Source organism: Halichoerus grypus, chromosome 9, assembly GCF_964656455.1.
Source record: "Halichoerus grypus chromosome 9, mHalGry1.hap1.1, whole genome shotgun sequence".
NCBI classification, from domain to species: Eukaryota; Metazoa; Chordata; class Mammalia; order Carnivora; family Phocidae; genus Halichoerus; species Halichoerus grypus.
The window spans coordinates 106,713,280-106,723,556 of NC_135720.1; the positions used below are offsets into that span (position 1 = coordinate 106,713,280).

Sequence of the window (10,277 nt, forward strand, 5' to 3'; positions counted from 1 at the left end):
GTTCATACGAAGGAGGTGTGCAATAAATGCTTCTGGGAGGGAGGAACAAATCAACGCACCACACAAGTAGGCTCGTCATGCTGGGGTGCAGGTTGGGTGTGTGATGGCAGCTCCTGAGCTGTAGGATTCCATCGGCGTCCGGGAAAGCCCAGCCCTGCGGCGGAGCTCCCTGGACTGGGAAAGAGGGGGACTGGAGCAGCTCAGTGGGAAAAGCTGGGGGAGGGCTCTCAGGGCCCCCCAGCAGGAGGCAGTCACCACGTGCTGAGTCATGCACAGGGTTCAGGAACCATCCTCCGTACTCCCACCCCTGCCCTTCTGCCCCGGCCCTGCACCCCAAAGAGGCGAGCTGAGGCTTTGAGTTCAGTAGACTGCATCTAGTATTACAATGAGGACCCCAGGCACCAACACACATCCCCTCCCCAGTGCAGAAGCAGCCCGGGGGGGCTCAGCTGGCTGCCTCAGTCTCCCTGCCGCCGGCCCCCTCCCCGCCCTCCTCCTCTTGCTCGCTGCTCTGGAGCCTGCGCACGATGCGGGTGAGGTCCAGGCTCCGTGTCAGCGTGTCCAGGAGCATCTGGTCCTTCTGGACGCCCTCGATGAACTCCTCCAGGGAGAGTTCCCCTGGGACAGAGAGAAAGGGAGTCAGGGGGAGGAGGGTGCCCCCGTCTCCCCGGGAGCATTGTCCTGGGGCCCAGAGCCAGAGTCTTGCAAAGGGGACAGAGCCAGCGCTGGGGAAAGTGAGGCTGTGGGGGGAGCAGCCAAAGGAGCCGGAGCCCAAAGTCTGGTCCAGGGGTCCCTGAAATCCAACTCTTGTGGCTGGGGCAGGGGCAGATGGAGAATGTGGCCAGCAGAGGCCCCTCTTTAGCTGCCCCCCCGCCCCCGCCCCCGCCCCCGCCCCTCTCCCCTGGCGGCCCCCATCCCGCCCTCCTCACCGTCCCCATTGACATCAATCTTGGAGAACACTGTATTGGTGAACTCTTCCGCACTCATGGTCGAGTCGCTGCAGGGGTTAATGGCCCGGATGGCCTGGGGAGAAGAAGGGAAGGACCCATCCTAGCTCGGCCTCAGTGGTGCCCAAACAACAGACTGGGCACTAGAGGCCGCGCTGAGGTTTAAGAGCTTGTCTCGGTACAGACGGAAAAACAGAGGCCCAGAGAGTGGACGGCCCGTGGCCTGGGTCACGTAGCTGCCCCCCATCCCCACCCCGCGCCGGACCCGCAGTCCCAATCGTGTCCCCTTCTGACACTGCAGTTCTGCCGGCTGAAGAGCCACCCCGCCCGCCCTCGGGCTGTCAGCTCCGGGTCCGCCTGCGCCGCTGCCCCCGCCCCGGCCCGGCCCTCGGCACCTGGAGTTACCCGGATGATGGTGAGCAGCTCGTCGCGGTCGATGCATCCATTGCCATCGACGTCGTAGAGCTTGAAATACCAGCGCAGCTTCTGTTCCACCTTCCCTTTGAGGACCAGGCTGAGCGCAGCCACGTACTCCATGAAATCGATGTAGCCGTCCTGGGCGAGAGGCGCAGCCGCCTTGAGCCCGCTCCCCAGAGGCCCCAGGAGAGGCTGAGCCGCGCCCCGCGCTCTTCCTGCCGGGGTCCCTCCGCTTCTGTCCCCGCCTCCAGGCAGCCCGCCTGGCCTGCCCCAGAGGCTGCCAGCATCTCTGGTAAACCCACCCCCCCAGGGTGTGCTCTCTCTTCACTGGCATTTTGGTGCTAACGGTCACTGGCTTCTCCCATGTGATTCTCCAGCTGGAGCCCTTCCAGTTGCAAGAAGGTGTGTGTAGGTGGAGGAAGAGGAACGGAACCCCTGGGGAAAGGCGTGGTTTTTCGAGCTGGGGAGAGGGCAGGGGGTAGAAAGGGAGGAAGGAACACCTGTCTTATTCTTCCCGTTATTCTTCGAACTTTACTGAGCACCTTCTTCGGTCGGGGATAGACAGAGGCTTCAGAACTCAGTAAGATATGAGCCCCGTCCTGATGCACCCTGCTGGGGTGCAGGGTTGAATCCTGCCTTCACCCTCTCAAAGCTGTGGGATCTGGGACAAAGGACTCAATGTCTCTGGCCCTCGATTTCCTCATCTATAACAGTCATAGTAGTACCTACCTCTGTGGGATTGTGGTGGGATTAAGCGAGTTTATGTATCTAAAGTACTCAACACTGCCTGACATCTAGTAAACACTGAGGAAATGTTAACTCTTACTGTTACTACACTTACTATGATCGTTTCTATAAAGAGATCACTAGGGCGCCTGGGTGGCTCAGTCGTTGGGCGTCTGCCTTCAGCTCAGATCATGATCCCGGGGTCCTTGGATTGAGCCCTGCATCGGACTCCCTGCTCAGCGGGGAGCCTGCTTTTCCCTCTCCCTCTGCCTGCAGCTCTGCCTACTTGGGCTCTGTCTCTCTCTGTCAAATAAATAAAATAAAAATCTTTAAAAAAAAGAGAGAGAGAGATCAGTATGCCAACACGATGTAATGCAGTGACAGCACGTCTGGACAGGACATTATGGAATCACAGAACAAGATCACACAACTCTGCCAGGACAGAGGCCAGAGGAGAGGCTCAGGGGAGCTTCCTGGGAAAGGTGATGGCCTCTTGAGTCTGGGAGGGATTGACCATGCGAGAGGGTGGCACAAGACATGCTTAGGGGGTATTTCTCCAGGGTCCCCCAAATTTCACAGGCTGACCCACTGTCCGCCCCTGCCAGCCCCACCAGTGGGGTCAGGGAAGTGGGGAACATAGGCCTGCCTCTGCCCATCTCGCCCCCAAGCTGAGTGAGGCTGGAGGAGGGAAGCCTGTGTTTTGCAGAAAAGCTGAGCACTCTAAAGGAGCCCTGCACTCAGAGCGTGTGAACTTGAGAGTCCAGCCCCTGTTCCTCCACTTACTCACAACCCCGGCTCCGGAACTGGGAAGTTACCCAGAGGCACATTTGGGGTCAGAAGGAAGACCTCTAATGGGCAGATTTGCCGCTGGTTGGATGGGCCAGCCTCGTGCAGTAATGAGCTGCCTGTCACTGAAAGCATACAAGCAGAGGCTGGAGCACTGTCATTAAAGATGTGGCAGAGGCTGGGCAGGATAGCCTCTGAGATCTGGCTCTGTGCCCGCCCTAGGCCTCAGGTGAGGCCTTGATGAGCTGGAACCCCACACTGGGTGTCGTATCATACTGAACATTTGTGTGGTGCTTCCCTGTGCTCATAGGCTTTCACATCCACCTTAGCTCATTCGATCCTTGCCCGACCCCTGCCCGGGGTTGTCCTCAGAACAGAGCAAAGCCCCCCGTGCCACAATGCTCAGAGAAGCAAGAAAAACAGCAAGGAGGTTTCTCCTGGGCAAGAGGACACGGAGCGAGGACACTTTTGTTTTTCATTTTTTCTCTCTCTCTATTGTGGGAAATGTTTAAAGTGAGCTGTACAAAATTACTTTCATGATTTTTTTTTTTTTTTTAAATGGCTAAAAGGGGGCAATGGAAAAGTATGGGCTTTTGTGCCAGAAAGAGCTAATTGACATCTTAGGAGAATGTGGCCTTGAACAAGTCAGCCTCTCTGAGCCTCGCTCCCTCAGCTGGACACTGGGAATGATAGTGCCCGCTTTTCAAGACTGTGGTTTGGGTGAAATTCAGTAAGGATACACAGCGATACTCACTTCTTTCTAGTGCCTCCTGCTGAGTGTGTTATTTGCTTTCCTCATTTAATCTCACGACCTCCCCGGGAGGGGGGATTTTTCGTCCCCATTTTCAGATGAAAGCTGAAGCTGAGAGGAGTTAGACGCCGTAACCAATGAATGAGCAAGCCTTGGCTAGAAACTAGGTGGCCCAAATCCTACCCGGCGCTCAGAGGCAGGGCTGAAGATTTACATCGATTTGTGTGCACCTGTGTGAGTGCCGGGCACGGCCAAGACCAGGCAAAACCTTGAAGTAAGCAAAGTACGTGCTTATCCCCTGGGGCACACTCCCCGATCCCCCAACCTTGCCCTCCCGGCACAGTCCACCAGGATGCAACTGTCCGCTAACTCAGGGGCGGGCTGGCCAACGTCTTCTGAAAAGGGCCAGATAGCAAATATTTCCGTTTGGGTGATGTGCAAACAAGTGCGCTTGGTGTGTTCTAATAAAGCTTCATTCATAAAAATGGGCCCACGGGCCATCGTTTGCACAGCCCCGCTTAACTTCCCGCTCCGGTGTCCCATCTCTCTGCCGATCTGCCGCGCTGCTCTCTGCTCGGGACAATGGGTAGAAGGCAATATTGCCCAAAGGGGATTGACACCGTTGGTGTATGTGAGGCCTTTTAGAGTTACAAAGATACTCTTCATTTTAATAATTATGTATTTAAATTAATGTGCATTATAAAACACAGAATTCGCCCATAGAACTCATGATTTCTCATATAACAAATACTTGTTAAGCACCTACCGTGGTCCAGGCATCGTTCTAGGTCCTGGGGATACAGCACTGAACCAGACAGACAAAAATCTCTGTCCTCGTGGAGCTCACATTCCAGCGGGGGAGACAGACAACAAACATAGTGGCTAAGTGTAATTCAGCACGTCTTGGAAGAGGAGACGTGCTCTGGTTGTGGGAAGGTAGGACAGGAAATGCAGGGGCAGGGGCTAGCCCCAGTGAAACAAGGTTTCAACCAGGAAATCAGGGCAGGTGTCAGCGGGAAGGAGAATTTGGGGCAGAGACTTGTAGCGGGGGGAAGGTGTGAGCCAAGCAGAATTCTGGAGGAAGAGGGTCCCAAGCATCACAAAGGCCATAAGGTGAAGGTGTGCGTGGTGTAATCAAGGAAGTTTGGGGCAGTGGAGGTGATGCTTGCAAATACAGGATTTTTCGGTTGTCCCTCCCTGCTGTCATACATGTGATTTTAGGAGGTCCTTCTGGAGATGTGTCTTGATCCCAAGGGTTTCCTTAGCAGGTGAGAAGCTGCGTGTTTGGGTATAAGGCATTGAGGCTCAACCATTAATTTCCTCCCTGCTGTTCAGGAATTATTCCTTCTTGTGGAGCACTTGGAGGGCCCAGCATGCTGATGCCATCCCTTCTGGTCTCCGTGCTGTGGGCGCCAGTACTCTGCTCCCCAGCAACCCCCCGCCCCCTCCAAAAGGAAAGCCACTGGGCACCAGAATGCTGCCCTTGAGGTTGGGACTCAAAGCCCATAATCTGCTTTGGACCCTTGACCCTAAATATTAGTGAGTTTTAAATAGCCTCTGAGCCCCAGCTGTCCTTAGAAGCCCTGCCCACAGTGGTGTTTGGACCCTCTGGGCAGTGAAGGGGGCCGAGAAAGCTCTGGGCAGCCTGTCCCCAGCTTGAAGTGGATGCATGGTAGAGCATCATCACATCCTGAGTGGGGCCCAGTGAGGTGGGGAGACAGGTTTGTAGATTTGGGTCCTTCTGCCACTGTATCTTGACTGAATTGCTCCAAATAAATGGAAGATTTGCTCTTGAAACCAACAAACATCTTGACTCATGCTCTCAACATCCATGGCAGATGCGGGTACTGAGCTGAGGATGGTGGGGGGGGGGGAATGCTGGGTGCACAGCCACCCAGCTGATGAAAACTAAGGGCCCTAACTCACTGTGCCCAGCCCCTGCCCCAGTACCCCTCTAGCTGATCAGGAAGTCCTCACCCCGTGTCCCAGTGATGACTCAGGGAGAGTACCATCCGACCACCATGCAGACCTTCATTCAGACCCACTTGAGAGAAGGTGAGCTGAGGTCATTGGGCACTTTGGAGTCAGGACTAGCCCGGAGGTCCCAGCGACCAGGCAGCCTGGCCTGTCCCCAGAGCATCACGGGTGACCACAGAGCATCAGGGACGACCCACATAACATGGGCCTGCCTGAGCCAGGCCAGCCGGGCCAGAGGCTTATCATCCTGCTCTCTCCTCTCCACTCCCTCTCCTCCTGTACCCTGGGAGCCTCTAAGGGCCTGGGCAAACCTCCAGGCACAGCACCCAGAACTTAGTAGGTGCTCAGCGACTGTCTGCTAAGTGTTCACACTTGTTCTTGGAGTAAACCGAGACGTGTGTGTGGACGAGGCAGAGGAAGCCATTAGATTGGGTCTGTGGGCACACTAACCTATGGACCCCTCCGTCTTCCCCTGGAAGGTGAGGGCGCAGATGGGGCCTGCTTTGTTTCTGAACCCCCAGTGCCTGACTCACAGTAGGTGCTCAATGAACATGAGATCCGTTGACTCCCTAACGTAGCCCCGGATACACAGAGAAGCACACCCCCTCCTGTGGCAGACGCCATGTTCCGGCACCTGTGCCCCCCAGCCCTGCACTGCCCGGGCCTCCAGCGCCCCCCACCCAGGCCTCCGCTCACTTTGTTGAAGTCAAAAGTCTCAAACATCTGCTCCACATACTGGCTGGCCGACGGGCTCAGGTTCTTGAGGCCGAAGAACTGACGAAACTCGTAGAGGGTGAGCTGGCCAGAGGGGCACTCGGTCATGAACTTCTTGTACCACTGGTGGCACTCGGTGCTGCTCAGCTCCTCCACCGACTTCCCGTCCATCACATTGCCCATCTCCCAGGCCTGCGCGGGGCCGGCGCCCGAGGTGGATGGATCCTGCTCCCCGCGGCCCCTGCCCCAGGGCGGCTTGGCTTTCTAACCCTGGGCCCTCCTCGCTCACAGGCCAGAGTCCTCCCAAGCTGAGCAAAGAGGGTCTGATGAATCAGACAGCGCAGGGAAATGTCAGGAGGTGGTGAGCAGAGGGACGAAGGTAATGGGGGGCTGCGCAAGCCCACGGCCAAATCCAGGAGATGCCGGAGAACCGGCGTTAAGTCCCCACTAAACCCTTGCAGCCAATGGGGACTGCTCCTAGGAAAGAGGAGTGAAAATAGAACAAAGCTTAGGGAAGCAGAGGCCCAGGATTATGGCCTTGAGCTGATAGGTGAGAGGATTTTCTTACCCATTTTGCAATCTCCTTATCCCTTCTTACCTGGACACACACGCTCACTGGTCCTCTCCTGACCACACTCTTACATTCCCCAAGACTCATCCCAGGAGGCCTGAATTCAACCTTCCATTTGATCCACACTTGATACCATCCCCTCCCAGGGGCATGGGGATGGGGGACATTGAGTGTGTGCCTAGTGGCCTGGGGAACGAGTGTGTGTGTGCGCGTGTGTGTGTGTGTGTGTGTGAGTGAGGGCGCCAGCACACAGGTGCATGGTGAGCTGCTACTGCTCGTCCAGGAATGTTCCCAGGCTAAGCCTAGGGGCCCGCCTAGGATGAGGGTTGTCCCTGCCACACAACACTGTTGTGTTCATGAGACCCGTAACTAGAAGGAAGCAGCCAAAACGTTAACAAGGCTCAAATCTGGGTCATGACATCATCAGTGAAATTTTAATCTTGGCTTTTGAAAAATTATCTGTATTTTTTAAGTGGTTTATAATGAACACATATTGCTCACAAGAACAGAGGACAGCTATTTTTGAAAAAGATACCAAATAAGACTGCTTTGCTTCTCCTCTGCCTAAAGTGATGAACACGGGGCGCGCTGGGCCAGGGTGGGAGGGGGCTGGGGCCTGCCTGCTTCCATCGAGCTGTCTGGTGAGTGTCTTGGGTCTGGGGCCGGGGCGGGGCAGCACTCCTCCAGTGAACCCGGGCGGGGGGCTCTCCTCCAGGTTAACATCCTTGTCCTTGGAGTCCTCTCGGCTTTGGGGTTTGGGCTGAAGGGCTCGAGGATGAGGTAACAGCTCATCTTTCCATCGCTCCCAATTTACATCCTCCCCCCCACCCTTCCTGTGTGAGCACATCCTCCCCCCACCCTACTCTGTGAGCCCTTCCGAATCTCGGCAGAATTCATTTTTCTTGTCTCAGCACACTGGTTGCTTACGTGTTATATTAGCTTCCTATGCTGCTTAACCATTACCACAAAGTCAGCAGCTGCCAGCTCTACACCTTCATCATCCCGCGGTTGCTGTGGGCCAGGGGTCTGGGCATAGCTTCCCTGGGTCCTCTGCCCCGCGTCTCAAAGGGCTGTGATCAAGGTGGCATCTGGGCCGTGTGTGCATCTGGAGGCTTGACTGGGGAAGAATCCACATCCACCTCCTTTAGGTGGTTGGGAGAATTCGTTTCCTGGCTATCGGATTGAGGGCCCTGGCTTCTTGCTAGATACTGTCTGGAGGCCACTCTCGGGTCCTAGAGGCTGCCCACAGTTTCTAGAAGCTGTCCAAAGTTCCTTGTTACAGGGGCTCCTCAATGTGGCTGCTTATTTCATCAAGCCAGCAAGGAGAATCTCTCTCCAATCTGCTACAATGGAAGTTTATAGGGTCACTAACCAAGGCAATATGCCATCCCATTACCTTTGCCACGTTCTGTGAGTGAGATGCGAGTCACGGGTCTCCCTGAGCCTCAGAGGAAGAGGATTGTGCCAAGGCAGGAACAGCAGGAGATGGAAATCCCAGGGATCACCTTCACATCTATGACAACGCCCACACTTCTATGATAACATACATAATGTTCATTTATTTCTTGCATTATAAGCAGCTGTGTATTGTCAGCCTGTCCTCAGGAACTCAGGGTAGAGGCCACTGTGTTATTCACCTCTTGTACCCAAACTGTACCTAGTACCGGGAATCCACACGGTCGTGTTGCTGGTTATCCTGTTGGCCCCCTCCCTACTCATTCTCCAGCTTTCTCTGTGTGCTCTGGGCTCCAGGAGGCTGACCCCTGCGGACTGGATCACTCGGGCTCCCCTGCCCTCTGGCTCCCAGCGGTTCATCCACTGGGAAGCAGTGGAAGGAGACTGGCTGGGAGTAGGAGAGAGAAGGCTGGGTAACTGTTCCCTGCCCTCCCTACTGGGTCCCAGTTGGGGCCCTCATTGGTTTCTTCTACCTTCAACCATAGCTCCTAGGAAAACTCTCCCTGGGCTCCTGTGGCAAAGCCACCTCCCTTTACCGCTCGGGCTTGGAAGCAAGACGGGCTGCCCTCTGTGGCCACTCTCTGGGCATGTCACCAGTCCCTCAGCGATACCCCCTTCTCTGCAAATACTCCCCTCATTAAACACTCTTCAATTACCTTTCTGAAGGTAACACCTGGCTGACAGAGGCTTGAGCGCAGTAAAATGGTGAGTGAGTGCATGCGCGTGGGCTTGATTGAAGGAAGAATTAAAGAAGGCTAGAGTAGGATGGATCTACCATCCAACATCTCCTGTGTTCAGGGCACCATGCTAAGCTTGCAGAAGAGGCTTACAACGGCCCTGTGGGGTGCGATTATTTCCACGTGACACAGAGGAACTGGAAACAGAAAAATCATTCTGAGGTTCAAAGAAATTCAAAGTGGCGGAACCAAAGTTTTCCACCTCAATACCATGCTTTTAGGCTAAGCTTTTAAATCTCTGAGGAAGGCCCCGGGTGGAGGTTGAGGGGGGCCCTCCAGCCCCGACTCCAGCATCTTCCCCGTGGCCCTTCTGCATGGACAATTCTAGTGACAGGGGTCTCAGTACGTTTGGGTGTGCGGCCCCCATCATTTTTCTCGGACCCAGGGTGGGAATGAAATCTGCCAGCTTCCCCATTCCAGAGCCCAGTGTCTCCCCCTTCCGGGGCTTCTCTCAGTCCCATTCTCCATTCTTCTCCCAGAAATGGATGCCAAGTCAGGAGGGCTGGGGTCCACACCGGGGCCTCCAAGAAAAGGTGACCACACAAGAGAGGTATGGCAGGGCAGAGGGCAGCTGATGTGGTGTCATGTCAGAGGGAGGCCCTGTGGCTTCCGCAGGCTGGTTTGTAACTGCAGGAATCCCTCCTGGGAAAGGTGCCAGAGCAGCGTGAGAGGATCCACCTGGCTGAACGGTGCCAAGGAGAAGGAGCGAGTGGGGCAGGTGTGCGGAGGCAGAAGCTGGGCTGGGAAGAGATGGGAGGGGCAGCCATCCCAGGCCTGACTGATCCCCCTCCAAGGCTGCCCGTCCCCCACTCTCCACCTCCACAGAAACAGATCAGAGCTCTGAGCACCCGGTCTTTGCCTTCTGGAACTATCCCGCCCACACCCATGTGCGACCTGGGCCAGCTTCTTTTAAAAAGTCTCTTGGGGGGCGCCTGGGTGGCTCAGTCGTCAAGCATCTGCCTTCAGCTCAGGTCATGATCCCAGGGTCCTGGGATCGAGCCCCGCATCGGGCTCCCTGCTCAGCGGGGAGCCTGCTTCTCCCTCTCCCACTCCTCCTGCTTGTGTTCCCTCTCCCGCTGTGTCTCTCTCTGTCAAATAAACAAAATCTTAAAAAAATAAATAAATAAGTAAATAAAAATAAAAATAAAAAGTCCCTTGGAAGCTTCCATCAAGGCTGCTCTACCAAGGTGAACCTC

General features: G+C 55.5%; 1 protein-coding gene across 1 annotated transcript; it reads right to left on the minus strand.

Annotated features, from left to right (window-relative positions):
- Nucleotides 1-445: 445 nt before the first annotated feature.
- GUCA1A (guanylate cyclase activator 1A) lies at nt 446-6,501 on the minus strand. Its single transcript, XM_036101862.2, has 4 exons — nt 6,301-6,501; nt 1,353-1,502; nt 930-1,023; nt 446-618 (listed from the first exon to the last, which is right to left on the minus strand). Exons 1-4 carry the CDS (start codon nt 6,499-6,501, stop codon nt 446-448), a joined length of 618 nt encoding a protein of 205 aa, XP_035957755.1.
- Nucleotides 6,502-10,277: the final 3,776 nt, after the last annotated feature.

What these genes read in the sequence shown, in the direction of transcription:
- GUCA1A (XM_036101862.2), bottom strand. Translation starts at nt 6,501, where the DNA reads ATGGGCAATGTGATGGACGGGAAGTCGGTGGAGGAGCTGAGCAGCACC. An exon ending in AGCTGCTCACCATCATCCGG is followed by an intron (nt 1,024 to 1,352) that starts GTAACTCCAGGT and finishes TCTTCTCCCCAG; the next exon opens with GCCATCCGGGCCATTAACCC. An exon ending in GATTGATGTCAATGGGGACG is followed by an intron (nt 619 to 929) that starts GTGAGGAGGGCG and finishes TCTCTGTCCCAG; the next exon opens with GGGAACTCTCCCTGGAGGAG.